The 17,070-nt window shown below is 33.6% G+C and overlaps 1 protein-coding gene across 2 annotated transcripts in view; it reads right to left on the bottom strand.

Moving 5' to 3' along the window:
• The window catches only part of LOC135128590 (protein GDAP2 homolog), a 118,243-nt gene that overhangs the window by 53,521 nt on the left and 47,652 nt on the right, over positions 1-17,070 (bottom strand). For both annotated transcript variants that reach the window (XM_064055499.1, XM_064055500.1), the window contains exons 5-6: positions 10,686-10,795; positions 10,100-10,339 (exon numbers count right to left, since the gene is read on the bottom strand). In XM_064055499.1, coding sequence (XP_063911569.1) covers positions 10,100-10,339; positions 10,686-10,795 — 350 coding nt within the window. The remainder of the gene's footprint in view (positions 1-10,099; positions 10,340-10,685; positions 10,796-17,070) is intronic.

Below are 17,070 nucleotides of genomic sequence, written 5' to 3'. Positions count from 1 at the left end.
CGTTTCCATGACCTACTTGGACCCTATAATCATTTATAGAAACCCTGTATGAACCTTAGCCCTAGGACAACAAGCGATCCAAACAAAAGGTTAAAAACAACCCTTCAAAATACAGATCAGCATAATGCGAAGGCTCTTTGTTAATCTTAACATTATAGACTTTGAGCCCAGAAAGGTCACGGGATTTATAGGGACAGCAGTAGGTCAACTTTCCCACCCTACGACTCCACCAAATCCATTAGACTTCGTAATTTTATGAGTGTCCGGTAGGATTGAGAAAATACATGAGAAATAATAGAGAAAGTAAGGAAGTTCAGACATGTATTCTCGCTTTTACGGATGCTGGGCAAGTTATACACACAGGGACCTTAGATGTGGGGCACTGTTGTGGGATTATTGGGACTATGGAGGACGATTTTTTAGGGATAAACTGTGGGAACCTTGGAGCAAATTTCGACCCCGATCCTCATTGGGTGGTTTCAAACTTCTAAAGAAAGCGGAGAAATATAAAAGGATGTCCCTTTTGTAGACAAATTCTAGAATCCTTAAAGCGGATTTCGACCTGGGTACTCTTTGAGTTGATGTCTAATTAACCTTCTATACCTAAACTATACGATGTACGAGAGTAAGCCCTTGGCGAACAAATTCTGAGAGTGTTGGGGCCGAGGAGGGTGGAATAAGAACGGAGGGAGCATGTCCTATGCTTTCAATGGTACGGTTTTGGCCCAAAATCATCTACCGCAAACACCGTTTACGATCGGTCTGTCGACTGTGCGCATGTGCGAGCTTGCTACAAACCTCGAGAAAAGTCCATCGTACTCCATGGGCGTACATCTCAGTTATTTTGTACCATCACGTGCTGTATATCTTTATACTTTAAGCCGTTTTGTTTTTAATAAATTCAACATGGTGAACTGCAAACTTTGTAAGTCGTGGAATGGAAGTAAACAATCTGTGAAAGACAGACTTAGTTTCCATAAGTAAGTAATAAATGTATAACTTGAGTAACTTTGCCCGCCACTGTTTAGCGATTCTCTCGAAACTGGGGGCGTGGTTTAGTCGAGCGCGTATTCCAAACACCGTCATAAACGGTGTCTAGATTTCGGACGATCGGTACCACATTTTTCGACCGTACTATCCCTCCGTTCTTATTCTACCCTCCTCGGTTGGGGCGCATTTCAAGTCCGATATGCATTGAGTAGTCCTACAAACTTAATCCTCCTCTGGGATCATTTGAGGAGATTTCTACGCGATTATCATCGGCTTGGCCCCAATTTTAACCTTCTATAAGGGAAGTGAAGCGATGTACCAGGATAACCTTTTTACAAATTCTGGTATCCTTGGAGCGGATTTCGACCTCGATGGTCTTTGGGTTGAACTCAAACTTAACCTTCCGTGAGAAAACTAAATTGACGATCCTCGAGGTGCATTTCACGTCCAATCCGCATTGTGTTGGATTCGAGAAGATGGTCAACCCTGATCTGCATTGAGTTGGAAGTCAAACTTAACCTTCTATGGAGAAGCGGAATTATGGACAAGGATGTGCTCTTTACAGACAAACTTCGGGATCCTTTGAGCAATTGTCCAATAGCAAACCCAATGATTGGACTCAAATTTAAACTTATGTGAGAAAAGTAGAGTGATGTCCGAGTTTCCCTTTGACAAATGACAAATTCTGGGATTCTTTAAACGGATCCCTATCAGCATCAGGTTGGACTAAAACTTAAGTTTCCATAAAAGAAATGGAGTGGTGACCCTTTTACAAATTATGAAATTCTTAGAAATTTGAACTTTAACCGCATTGGATTGGACTCAAACTTAACCTTTTGTGAAATTGCTTGGCTGTCAAATAACTAGTAATGGAATACGTACTTTGACGTAATTCTGTACGGCTCCACAACATCGGGTAGTTTTGGCAGTATTTTTTGTTTCGAAAAATGAGTGAACTTAACTAAAGAGCATCGTGCGGTTATAAAATTTCTCACTAAAGACGGAAATGTACGGTATTAGCGGCCCACATTATTTTCAAGTAAAATATTGGTCGAAACAATTTCGAGGGGGTCGAGGTTCGTTTCACGACGACCCAAGATCAGGAAGACCGGTTGAGGCAAGAACTGAGGAAACCATAGGACTTGTTGAAGATTTACTACTGTCTGATCCACGAATGAAAATTCCAGTGGTTGCAAAAGAAGCTGGAAAGTGCAATATTCAAGATTATACACGGAAATTTAGGCATGAAAAAAGTGTCTGCTCCTTACGCCAGAGCAGAGACTGATGAGGAAAGAAATTTGTCAGGAATATTTGGATGCTTTGGCGAAAGATGACAGTTATTTTCGCGGATTGGCACATGCGACGAACCGTGAATGTCTCACGGGGACCCTTCCACAAAACAGGAATCAATGCAGTGGGTCCATAGGGGCTCTCCACCCTAAAAAAAAACAAAAATCCAGTCTTCCTCTGGAAAAATGATGGGGACCATTTTATGGGACTGTGAGAGCCTTTTGCTTATTGAATACACGGCAAAAGGGACCACGATTAATGGTGAGGTTTTTAAAGCAAAACGACCGAACTCAGGGCGAACAAAAACTGCGCTGTTGCACGACAATTGCAGGGTCCACAAGGCTCGCCATGTGCCCAGATTTAGCACCAAGCACCATTTTTTTTTTTTTGTTCTAACATCTACAAAATACCCAAGGCCCACAAATTTGGCTCAGATGATGACCTGAAAAACGCAGTAGCGTCGTTTTTGAAGCGCAAACAAATGATTTTTTATTTTTTGAAGGAATGAAACAGCTGGAAAAACGCTGGACTAAATGTAATACTGTAGATGGTAGTTAAACTAAAAAAAAAAACGCCCTCCTAAAAAAGTGCCCACTTGGTCGACAAATTCTTCTTTGGAACCGATTTTCAACTCAATTCGCATTGGTTTCGGCTCGAGAAGGTAGTGAGAAGCGTCTTCACGGTGAAAAGTAGCAGCAATAAAAAAAATCAAGTTCCGCATTGGGTTAGACCAGAAAGGGTATGGAAATCTTCTTGATTCCAGTATTCTATTTCGTCACTATAGTCTAACATTCGTAATTACTTTCGTAACCACCATCAAGTACTTCGAAAAACGTTGAACTACGGATGAGTTTCTTGTTTCCAGAAGAAATTCTGTAGACTACTTTAATGTGGTCGCGAAAGCTGCATCTTCTTTCTTCAGAACACCCGATTAACGTAAATGATCCTTCAGGAGAACTATCTTCAGTTTAAGGCTGAAACCGTCGAACTTCCAGGTACATCACTGACTACTTAACGGACTAATTTTTTGACACATTCTAGTGCTCCTTATAGGTTAATCAGTCAATAATTTGTCTAACGTACTCGGATCACTTGAAAGGTCCACGGTTTGTAGTTACAGTTTGCGGCTTTTGTCATTTGCCCAAATGGATTTTTAACTGTAAACTTGATGTGGAGAGTCGCATTCCCGTGAAACGCGCGGGTTGGTTTAAATAGCTAGCTAGTTTGCGAACACCAGGTAAAGAGTATAATATGCGGCAGGTTTTTAGGCATAGAACTGGTATGTGAATGTGTTATACCTATCAATATCATTGATAAGGGGTGACGAAATACGATGCATTAACTTGTGTATTTCGCAGATTTTTCTTCTCCAGAATGAAGGAATAAACTGTTTTTGTTCCACATATTGTGTTTATTTTAGAGTTTTTTTTCCAACCTTATGGTTCACCACTTTGCACACATTCCTCATAAAAAAAGCACACAGGGTTCCATGTTATTGACGATCACAGCTCAAGGCCAAATTTTGAATTTTTCGCAGGTTTTACAATTTTGTTCACACGTCTAATTTTGGCGACATGTTTCGGTTATCACAACGTTCATTAGAAAACAATGCACTCGTCATTTTTTAAAGCGCTGAAGTTACTCGCGCTGGTAACGTTGGTTGCATAATCACGGAATTTTAACTCTGTCGTTTAAATCTTGGGCATTATTATTTATTTTGAAATGATTGTCGAGGAAGGTGGTTGTGAAAATTCCAAAAAAATTGACGGTACATCTAGTACAATAAATCTGAAATTATGAAATATTTTTTGACATTTCAATTATCTTGTCAGAAGCACGTCCTTGGTATAATTTCCGTCATTTGCTTATTTTACACATGTTTATAATAAAACAATGTCCTTCTTAAATTAAAGGGAACCGCAAGCAGTTTATCGTTCTTATCACGAACTTCTTACTTTGCGGCTTTTTAAAATCATAACCTCAAACTGATAAAATTGACATTTAGTTGGAATCATGGCCTACTGCGTCGAAAAAAATTCAAAAACATGTAACGGCATGGCCGACTAGTATAAAGATTATGGCCTGTCCAAGAGGTACCATACGTGCTGTCATCTATTAATAATTCAATTAACACTTTTTGAAAGGCACAAAGGCATTCATACCGAAACAAACCACCATTACACGTTTTGAAGTCTCATAATGTCAAGTCAAATTAAAATTTTGCTAAATTATTAAGTGTAATTATTAATAGATGGCAACACGTATGGTACCTCTTGGACAGGCCATAATCTTTATACTAGTCGGCCATGGTCAGGGTATAATTTTAATTGCATTATTTGATAAAGTTTATTTTTCTGCATATGAAAATGTAGTTCGATATTAACAAAAAAAAATGCGAAAATTAATAACAAATAAAACAAAATTGATTTTAATTATACATATTAAATAAACAGGACAATACGTTCGAGTAAACATTTATGTTATAAAAATTGTTCCCCATTCACTGTCTGACACAAACCCAGGCGATGGCAGACCTGATTGACGGAATTTTCAATACTCTGGGGACTTATACGAGTCATTTCATGACGAATTCGTGCTTTTAAATCGTCTAAATTATGGGATATGTTCATGTAAACACGACTTTTTAAATATCCCAATTACAAAAAAAAAAAAATCAAGGGGTATCAAGTCCGGAGACCTAGGTGGCCATCTGTTGGTTCACGCCTTCCATTCCACCTTCCATCAAATTGATGATCCAAAAAAAACTTACATTTACGCCATAACGTGGTGGTGCCTCAACCTAGTTATTTGGATCTCATTTTGTTTCATGTTCATAAGTTTGTTATTGTTGTTTTTCTTCTTCTTTTTTTTTTTTGTTATGCAACCCCTACATCAAGCTACATTTTCATATGTAGAAAAATAAGCTTTATACTGCGTACGGTGAGAGATTGAGTGACAGAAAAGTCACTAAATCTACGCGAAGAAAAGTGTACCATCGGCGCGAAATTTGAAATTTCAAAATCATTCTAATCTTAAGCCCTACAAAATATAAGTTTTACATTACTCGAGAATTTTTAGGAGCTATAACTTTGCGATACGAAAATGAATTCCTGGCTTCGAGTTGATGTTTTTTGTTACAAAACTGTCTCTTAATAACAAAAAACGATGACTATTATCATTATACCTCTGTATTCTCCTGAAAATTGTTTGAAATATCTACTAGGGTACGTGTCCACTGGAGGGCAACTCTCACGAGAGTTCTGGTTTTGATTTTATATCATCTTTAGTCTTAAGTTGTCATTTCAAATTTCAGAGGTCTATTATTGCAATTAATTGAGTTATTACCAAAAAAATATACGTAAAACAGACTTACAGGAGATCATTATCGCACTACGAAACGCGTTCGTATTGTGAGAGTCGCTCACATACTCGGAAAAACCAGGTAGAAACCCAGTTAAGGACAGGCCCGACCATGGCGTTACGGGCTGATCTTGGAATTATTTTTCGCAAGCGCCCTCTCAAATGGACACCTACCTTAAGTGGCCTAACCTTAGTAATGAAACTTTCAGTAGTTTTACATTTGTAACAGAGACAGTGACAGCCAGCTGTGAGTGACAACGTAGGAATTTCAGTGTATTTTATAGTGTTAGGTTGCTGCCAACTTACATGTCAACTGTCAATAAATCCCAATCTCTCACCGGAACCACTATACCAAATAATCCAATCAAATAATAGCGTCTCATTAAAAAAAAAACACTGATCACGTCATAACTTTCACAAATTTGACGTAAATTTTTTTTTGACATATGTCACAAGATGGAGAGTAAAATGAAAGGCCTGAAATGTTTTTGCATTTTTTTTTAACAAATGCTGCGCTTTTTCTAAATTTTGTGCATTAAGGTCGATTTACAAACTTGCCGCTGACGTTGCCGTTGACGTTGGATTCTCAACCAATCAAATTGCGGCAGTGTGCAGTGCTGCCAACTTGAAGGAAAATCCGCTGAAGTAGGGGGGACATTTTTCTAATTGACAGCACCAATTCCACGAAAATCTAATTTTGATGGAGATAATGAGGTCCACTAATGTTAAGCCATTTAATCACCCGTTCACCGAAACCCTATTTTAAATAGCTGCCATCATTTTCTACAATATAGCTTTCTGTCAGTACTTATGCATTGTTAAAAATAGTTAGTTCTCGACGTTTAAATCAACAAGATCTATTGCTATTCGTCTTGTTATTATTATTATTATTATTATATATAGTCGGTCAACAGGTTATTTACCCAATTACAGACCAACAAATAACCGAAAGCAAATGATAAGAAGTAGAATAACTAATCAGCAGCTACAAATTACTGTGAATCCCAAAAAGGAAAAGTTTAAAGCTACTCCAAATCCCAATGCAGATTTTCAGATTAGGTAGGTCAAAATATATGTGTAATCAATATATTAAAAACAGATTAGGTATTATAACTACACGGGCTTACACATTGCCCTTTTTTTCTTAACATGTGTAGTCTTCTTTTCAAAACAAGAAAGGTAAAACATGTTAAAATTTTTCTAGGAAAGTATAGATTTTGCAATTAGGCTCCGCGTCTCGGTCTGACAACGAGTGAAAAATTCGTCACAATTGAGCTTGGGATGAATATGGGTGGGGCTTAATTTTTAGCATGTTTTTTTCTTAATATTCTTTGAACAACACGATACTTAAAAAACATGTGTATTTCTTGTAGAGAATTAAGGATTTTGCAATTAAACTCCGCCCCCTTGGGTCACGAGGAAAAAAAACATGGTGGACGAGGCTTACATTTTGCCTTTTTTTCTTAATATGTGTAGTCATCTTTTCACAAAGAAACTTAAAATATGTTTAAAATGGTAAATATATCTAGGGAAATATCCATTTTGCAATTACGCTCCGCCCCTCGGTCTGACAACGAATGAAAAATTCTATTGAGACGGAGATGGATGGGTGGGGCTTACTCTTTAAATTAATACATTTAGTTTTCTTTGTATAACACGATTACTTAAGAACATATTTTCACATGGTAATATCTCGTAGAAAAATAAGGATTTTGCAATTAACCTCCGCCCCTCGGGTTACGACGAATAAAAAAATCCTCAGAATTGAAATAGCAAGGAAATATGGATTTTGCAATTATGGGACGCAGTCTAATTACAAAATAGATGTTTCTTTATACAAATTTTCTATTTTAAACAAGTTTTAAGTTTCATGTTGTGAAAACAAGTCTACACATATTAAAACAAAAAGACAAAATGTAAGCCCGCCCACCCGCCCTATCCCAACTGTGATGATTTTTTTTATGCGCCGTGAATCAAGAGGGCGAAGCTTAACTGCAAAATACTTATTTCTTTACAAGAAAATAAAAAAATGTTTTTGAGTATCGTGTTGTTCACAGAATACTTTGTATATAAAAAAAAAGGGTAAGATATAAACCCCGCCCACCCACCCCGTCTCAATTGGGATGATTTTTTTATTCTTAGAAACTTAAACACATTTAAAAGGGTAAATTTTTGTAAGGAAATGTGGATTTTGCAGTTAGGCTCCGCCCCTAGGTCTGCGAACGAATGAAAAATTCGTCACAATTGAGCTTAGGATGAATATGGGTGGGGCTTAATTTTTAGCATGTTTTTTTCTTCATATTCTTTGAACAACACGATACTTAAAAAACATGTTTATTTCTTGTAGAGAAATAAGGATTTTGCAATTAAACTCCGCCCCCTTGGCTCACGAGGAAAAAAAAACATCATAGTTGAAACAAGGCGGGTGGACGAGGCTTACATTTTGCCTTTTTTCTTAATATGTGTATTCATCTTTTCACAAAGAAACTTAAAATATGTTTAAAATGGTAAATATATCTAGGGATTTTGCAATTACGCTCCGCCCCTCGGTCTGACAACAAATGAAAAATTCTATTGAGACGGAGGATGGGTGTGGCTTACTTTTTAAATTAATACATTTAGTTTTCTTTGTATAACATGATTACTTAAGAACATATTTCACATGGTAATATCTCGTAGAAAAATAAGGATTTTGCAATTAACCTCCGCCCCTCGGCTTACGACAAATAAAAAAAATCCTCAGAATTGAGATCGGGCGGGTGGGCGGGGCTTATATGTTGCCTTTTTTTTCTTACTATACATAGCCATCTTTTCACAACAAGAAACTTAAAACATGGTTAAAATGGTATATTTTTGTATGTAAGGAAATATGGATTTTGCAATTATGGGGCGCAGTCTAATTACAATATCGATGTTTCTTTATACAAATTTTCTATTTTAAACAAGTTTTAAGTTTCATGTTGTGAAAACAAGTCTACACATATTAAAACAAAAAGGCAAAATATAAGCCCGCCCACCCACCCTATCTCAATTGTGATGATTTTTTTATGCGCCGTGAATCAAGAGGGCGGAGCTTAACTGCAAAATACTTATTTCTTTACAAGGAATTAACAAAATGTTTTTGGGTATCCTTCAAAGAATACTTTGTATATTAAGAAAAAAAGGCAAAATATAAACCCCGCCCACCCAATTGTGATGATTTTTTTATTCTCAGAAACGTAAAATACGTTTAAACGGGTACATTTTTGTAAAGAAATGTGGATTTTGGGCTTAGGCTCGGCCCCTAGGTCTGCGAACGAATGAAAACTCCATTACTATTTAGATCAGGGCAGGTATGGGTGGGCTTTAAATTTTTCTTAATATACATAATATTCTTTGAATAACACGATACTCAAAATATCTTACATAGTGATTTCATATCAGGATTTTGCCATTAAATTCGGCTCCTTTGGCTCTCAACGATTAAAAAAAAAATCATCAGAATTGAGGTAGGGTGCGTGGGCGGGGCTTATATTTTGTATTTTTTCTTAATATATGTAGTCGTCTTTTCAGAAGAAAAAATTTAAGACATCTTTAAAATGGTAAATTCTTGTAGACAAATATGCATCTTTGGATTTTTTTTTCTTTACACAACACGATACTCAAAAACATGTTTTTAATTTCTCGTAGAGAAATAAGGATTTTGCAGTTAAACTCCGCCCTCTTGGCTCACAACGAATAAAAAAAAATCATCACAATTGAGATAGGGTGGGTGGGCGGGGTTTATATTTTACTTTTTTGTCTCTTAATATGTGTAGACTTATTTCGACAACAAGAAACTTAAAACATGTCTAAAATGGTAAATTTTTCTAGTAACCAACTTAAATCCTCCAAATGACAATTTTCAGCTCTAAAACCAACGTCAGTGGGAACAGCAACTGGAAAGGGAACTTCAACGTCAGCATCAAGTTTGTAAATCCCACTTTACTTTACAACCCTGTATATGAAACTACACCATAGATAAGACAACAAATTTCCTAAAAATGCGAAAATTGTTCCTAGATCCTAGAATCGCAAAACTCTAAAATTTCAAAAATACTAGTACAGCAAACGGAGCGAGCTAGACGAGTCGACCATTCCTACACATACTTATTTGAGGGAATAGTACCTGAAACATGTACAGGTCACAACACCACGTGTATAGAAACTTAATGAAGCGAAAACGCTGTCAAACAACTTGAATAAATAGAACTCGCGCAGTGGGTGTGATGTTGTCTATGCAAAGGTCAAAATCAACACTTCCTACGACCAATTTAAACAGATGACCCAACTCGACGCAGTTTTTCTACAACATATTTTCCCTTAATTAAACCACAATGCAGGTCTTCCATTAAAACTAATTAAATTAAATTGAATTAATTAAACCCTATACACACTCCGACTTCACAAATCCGCTTAACCTAATTCCAACCCAACTCACCATGAAGAGTATGTTGCGGATTGTCAATAATCCGAATTTGTCTATCAGGTAGCATCGGTTCTCCGTCGTATCCCCCAACGTCTGCAGGCAGCTGCCAACGTGCAGCGTCTTCTTCAAACTTCGAGCGCGGAAAATAAAGCGGTAACAACACTTCGTAAATACCTAAATCTGTATTGTCAACGGTGTAGATGACGGTATCGAAAGAACTTCCGTGGTGTTCAAGGAATCTCCTCACAGTACCTGCGTAACACAAACAAACCATCAAACTCGTAAAACGGACCGCGAATAACCTAACTCTTTAACAAATAATACTGCACGGGAGTGCTAATGGGATTGGCGCGACCTTCAACTGAATTTGCAGTATGGCTTCGTAATTAAATGAGACGATACATAACCCGTTCGCTAATAATTAGCACTAAGTGATGGGCAAACAAATTCGTCGAACGAGTTGTGGAAAAGGACGCACTTTAACTGCGACCGCTAGTTCCGGGTTGGCAAAGATAAAAAAGAAGTGTTTATTGACGATAAGATACCTTTTGTTTGAACAAAGTAGAACGATGGCTTAGAACAAATACGAGGTGCTTACGTAGTGCTATGTGTGCTCCTTCGTCGGGCGGGTAGTTTCTCTTTACGGAGTTTATAACACAGAGGGCGATGGAGTGGAGACCCATTTCCTTTGACTTCTGGAGCACGTTCCTGAAAAATTTAGAAAACTAACACTGTGTACTAGATATCTACGACTATGATGACATCTTGGCAAAAAATAGGCCTTTCACACTACAAACTGGGGCAGCCCAAATTAATAAAACATCTTATTTAAAAATAGAATCGATGCAAAAGGTTAAGTTCTAAGTGATGATTGATTGCCTGTGGATTGTGGGTGGAATAATTAGGTCGAATTTAACCAATATTTTGTAATTTTCTAGTTTGGTATTCCTACAACGCCCACAAACTATAAAACGGACACTTTATTCCATTTTAATTTTTAAAGGTGAGTCAAACGGGTCTATTTTAAGTTGCTTTTAATTCCTAAATTCTGTTAAAAAATACTAAATCGATAAGTTAAAACACAGTTATTTCTGTAATAAGTGTGAAAAATTTACACGAGGACTTTAAATGTTTTTTCAGGTGTAATTTATTATTCTCATATAGATTTAATAATTTTCTAGCGGCTTGAATTTGAACATTTTTTCTCGAATTACGCCAAGCATTTCCGAGACCAGCTTAATGCGATTTTGATTGTAGTAAATGTGTCTTTCTTGTTTTTATTGACAAATACTTTTGCTAGAGTGAAAATACTTTGAGAAAAACACCAATAAAGCGTCCCAGTCAAAGTAAAAGCTTACGGACGAGCTACTTGCGGTAAAACATGGCTTAAAGTAACAGTGCTTCGTTTGGTTTTTCGTAATTTAAGTTGTTTGTACTTTATTTAAATCAGTTTCTTCCAAAACAATGAAATATGGCTCCACATGTTCTTCCCATGATATGTCCACTCTAGTGCGACACAACATATTCCACGTGCCTCATATTAACATTCTAAACATTTTCACGTTTTACTAGGGTGTAACTTAAAATTAACTACTAAATCATACTTATGCTTATACTAACTGAACAAAGGTGTACCTATTTATTATTTCGTCTTATTCAGTCTCACATTAATTTAAAAAATACAAGTACATTTTATAAATTCCAGCTGACGTTGCTGTTGTTGATGACTTTTTCAATATCGGATTTACATCAAAGTGATAAATGTAAATTACCCGAACAAAAAACCCCAAGTACCGTCCTGGTCAATATAAAATTTAGTAACTAATGGAAGAAAAGCGAAGTTTCCTTTGTCACACGGAATGTTTTAGTAGCGTATTTTATTGAAATGATTAAATATTAAGTTCTAGTATGTCTGACCGTCGCAAAACACTTTTGAAATATGTAGAAAGAAAACCGGAAACCAAACACTTCAATACATTGAGAATTTTATTGTAGGCAAGCGTTCTAGTGTTTAACTGGTTGCATAACCTCGTCCTTTTTCGTGTTTCCTTGTCTCCATCAAAATTCTACACCCACAAGTTCTTTATTGTACAAATTTAAAAACGAGAATTGGAAACACGTGAAGACATTTTTATGAAGCTTGGATACGCAACGTGCATATTTTATAGGTGTATTAATAAGTAAGTTTAGGCATTGATTTTAAATTATACTGGAATGTGGTATTGGAAATGTTACAACACTGATCTTAAAGTATATTATTAAATGGAATATTATACCCTTATGATATTATATTATAGTAATTATACTCAATTTAGCTAAATTTGTCATAAATAAAATAAATCAAATTTCTGTAACTTTAAAACTGACTCAAAAATTTGTTAAAACGCATAGTGTGAAAATAATTAGTGGAAATTAATTCGACAGAACTTCCCTCGCCCTTAAAGTAAAGCCCGATAATTTTGGTTTGTTTGAAAAATCATAAGAATTGCTTTTTTTTTCGAAAAACCGAAGAATGGAATTTAAAGTTTGAGAAATCCAAAAGTAAAAAAACTGAAAAGTCTAAAAACTAAAGAATGTTAAAATAGAAAAATCAAAAATCGAAAAAACAACACTAGAAAGATTGAAAATTCGAGTACCGAAATTCGAAGGTTCGAGAAATCAAAAAATTGATGGAAGAACGGAAAATTGTAGACAGAAAAAACGAAAATCAAAAAAATTAAAGAATCGAAAATTCGATACATCAAATACCTATTTGAAAAAATGAAAATCCGAAAAATTGAAAAACCTAAACTTCGAAAATCTAAAAATCGAAAATTGAAACCCCGAAAAATCAAAAATTCGAAAATCAAAAATTCAGGAAAATATGGAAAAAACGAAATTTCAAAAGTCGAAATACATATGTATTAAAAAATCAAAAAATCGGAAAATTGAAAAATTGAAGAATCGACACTGAAAAATAGAGAACTGAAAAATCTAAAAGCCGAGAAACTGTAAAATCGAAACAACTGGAAAATTGAAACATCGAGAGAGAAATCGAGACATCAAAAGATCAAGAAATCGAAAAGTTGAGAAGTCGAAAAACTGAAAAACTGAGAAGTTCAAAAATTTTAAATTGAGAAATCTAAAAATCGAGAAATCTAAATGACCAAAAATCAAAAAATCGAAAAATTGGGAAAATTGAAAGATTAAAAAAAACGAGAAATCGAAAAAACTAACATTTAAGAAAACAAAAAATTGGAAGAATCAAATATTGAAAACTTCCAAAACTGAAACATCGAAAAATTAAAAAATGGAGGAAAATTGAACATTCGAAAAATCGTAAAACTGAAAAATCAGAAAATTGAGAAATCAAATAATGAAACATTCGAGAAAACCGAAATTTTAAGAACTGAAAAATAAAAAATCGAGAAGTCGAAAAATTGGAAAATCGGGAACTTAAAAAATTGAAAAGTCGAAAAATCGAAAGTCGAAATCGAAAATTGTAAATTTTCAAAATTTGAAAAATCGAAATGCCGAAAAGTTGAAAATTCGAAAAATCGAAATGCCGAAAAGTTGAAAATTCGAAAAATCGAAAAACTAGAAATCAAGAAAACGAAACATTGAAAAGCTGAAAAATTGAAACATGGAGAAGTCGAAACATCAAAAAATCGATAAACGAAAAATCTAAAATTAAAATATCGAAAAACTGAAAAAACCAGAAATGGAATTATTCCCAAAATTGAAGTGTGGAAAACCAAAAAATCGAAAACTTGAAAATCGGAAAATTTTAAACACTAAAAAACCGAGAAATTGAGAAATGGAAAATTCGTAAAATCGAAAAACTGGAATATGTATTAAAAAATCAAAAAATGGGAAAATTGAAAAATAAAAAAGCAGAAATCGGGGTACCGAAAAAACTATAATTTGAAAAATAGAAAAACTGAAAAACTGAAGAATCGACAAACTGAAAAACCGCGAACTGAAAAATCGAAGAGCCGAAAAATCGAGAAACTGAAAAATCGAAAAGCTGAAAAATCGAGAAACTGTAAAATCGAAGCATTGAACAATTAGAAAATTGAAACATCGAGAGAGAAATCGAGACATCAAAAGATCGAGAAAACGAAAAGTTGAGAAGTCGAAAAACTGAAAAATTAAGAAGACCAAAAATTTAAAATTGAGAAATCTAAATAGCCAAAAATCAAAAAATCGAAAAATTGGGAAAATTGAAAAATAAAAAAAATGAGAAATCGAAAAATCATAACATTTAAGAAAACAAAAACTTGGAAGAATCAAATATTGAAAAGTCCACTCCCAAAACTGAAAAATCGGAAAATTAAAAAAATGGAAGAAAAATTGCAGATTCAAAAAATCGTAAAACTGAAACAACGGAAAACTGAGAAATCAAAAAATGAAACATTCGAGAAAATCGAAATTTGCAGAAGAATTGAAAAATAAAAAATCGAAAAATTGAAGAATCGACGAATTGGAAAACCGAGAACTTAAAAAATTGAGAAGTCTAAAAATCGAACAACAGAGACACGAAAAATCGAAACATTGAATAATTGGAAAATTGAAACATACAGAGAGAAATCGAAACATGAAAAGATCGAGAATTCTAAAAGTTGAAAAATCGCAAAATTGAAAAACTGAGAAATCTGGATAGATCGAGAAACCGAAACATTGGGAAAATTGAAAACTCTAAAAATTTACAATTCGAAAATTGGAAAAATCAAAAATGTAAAATTTAAAAAACGAAAAATGGAAAAACTGAAAAATAAAAAAAAGAGAAATCGAGAAATTGAAAAATATAAAATTAAAGAAATTAAAAAAAATAAAATGTCAAAAAATTGAAGATTCGAAATATGGAAAAATCCCAAAAATTAAATATTGAAAAATTTCAAAACTGAAACATCGAAATACTCAAAAATCGAGAAGTCGAGGAACTGAAACAGAAAAATCGAAGAGTGGGAAAAACAAAACAACGAAAAATTGAAAGCTCGCAAAGTCAAAAAATCGAGAAATCGAAAAGTCGAAAAATCAAAAAATCGACACCGAAAATTTTTGGATTTCTCAATTTCCAAGATTGAAATATTGAAAAATCGAAAAATTTAAATAACGAAAACTTGAAGAATCGAAAAATCGAAAACCTGAAAATTCGAAAAAATGAAAAATCAAAAAACTGAAATATCGGTAAATTATAGAGCAATCGAAATTATGAAAAATAGAGAAATCGAAGATTCGAAAAATTGAAAAATAGCAAAGACGAAATATCAACAAATTGAAAATCGAGAAATTGAAAAAATCCCAAAACTCAGATATCGAAAAATTGATCAATCGACAAATCAAAAAATTGAAAGATCGATTGAAAATTAAAAGATTGAAATATTGAAAAAATCCAAAACTGAAATATCGAAAAACTCAACAATCGAAAAATAGGGAAAAATCTGAAGGTTGAAACGTCAAGAAGTCGAAAAATCTAAAAGTCGAGAAATTAAAAATCGAGAAATCGAAAATTCGATTGCTCCAAAAATCGAAAATTTAGAAACGCCAAAAATTTAAATATTCAAAAATCGGAAAGTTGAAAATTCGTAACATTGAAAAATCAAAAAACTAAAATAATTATTGATAAATAGAGAAATAAAAATTTTGAAAAATCGAGAAATTGAAGATTCGAAACATTTAAAAATACTAAATATGAAATATCAAGAAGTTGAAAATCGAGAAATTGAAAAATTGGAAAATCGAAAAATTTAAAAATCGTAAAAATGAAATCTTGGAAAATAGAGAAAACGAACAATAAAAACAATCTAGAAATTGAAAAATCCCAAAAATGAATTATCCAAACATTGAGCAATCAAAAAATTTAAAATAAAATATCCCAAAACTCAAATATCGAAAAATTGATCAATCGAAGGAAAATTGAAGAATTGAAATATTGAAAAATTCCAAAACGGAAACATCGAAAAACTCAAAAATCGAGAAATGGGAAAAACAAAATATCGAAAAATCCAAAAATCCAAAGGCCGTCAAGTCGAAACGTCAAAAAATCGAAAAGTCGAAGAATCACAAAATCGACTGATCCTAAAATCGAAAAAGCGCCAAAAATTGAAATATTGAAAAATCGAAAAAAATTAAAAAACGAAAACATGAAGAATTGAAAAATCGAAAAGTTGAAAATTCGAGAAACTGAAGATTCGAGAAATTAAAAAATACTAAAAATGAAATGTCAACAAACTGAAATTTTTAAAAATCTTAAAACTGAAATCTTGGAAAATAACAGAAATCGAAAAATAAAAAATCTAGAAATCGAAAATTTCAAAAATTAAGAAATTGAAAAATTCCAAAAATAAATTTGAGTCATGAAAAAATTTAAAATCGAAAAATTAAAAAATCCCAAAACTCAAATATCGAAAAATTGATCAATCGAAGGAAAATTGAAGAATCGAAATATTGAAAAATGCCAGAACTGAAACATCGAAAAACTCAAAAATCGAGAAATGGGAAAAACAAAATATCGAAAAATCCGAAAATCCAAAGGTCGCAAAATCGAGAAGTCGAAAAATCTATAAATCGAAAAGTCGAAGAAACGAAAAATCGACTGATCCTAAATCGAAAATTTAGACACGCCAAAAATTGAAATATGGAAAAATCGAAAAACTAAAATATCGGTAAATAGAGAAATCGAAATTATGAAAAATCGAGAAATTGAAAAATACTAAAAATGAAATGTCAACAAATTGAAAATCGGGAAATTGAAAAATTGGAAAATTGAATTATTTAAAAATCAAACGAAATCTTGGAAAATACAGAAATCGAAAAATAAAAAAAATCTAGACATCGAAAATTTGAGAAAACTCGAGAAATTGAAAAACGTCACAAATGAATTGACCAAAAATTGAGTAATCAAAAAATTTAAAATCGACAAATTAAAAAACCCTAAAGCTCAAATATCGAAAAATTGATCAATCGATAAATAAAAAAATTGAACAATCGAAGGACAATTG

This window comes from Zophobas morio, unplaced genomic scaffold (assembly GCF_036711695.1).
Source record: "Zophobas morio isolate AGI-343-1 ecotype UQ-CSIRO unplaced genomic scaffold, CSIRO_AGI_Zmor_V1 ptg000014l, whole genome shotgun sequence".
NCBI classification, from domain to species: domain Eukaryota; kingdom Metazoa; phylum Arthropoda; class Insecta; order Coleoptera; family Tenebrionidae; genus Zophobas; species Zophobas morio.
This window is presented reverse-complemented; position numbering and strand designations above follow the sequence as displayed.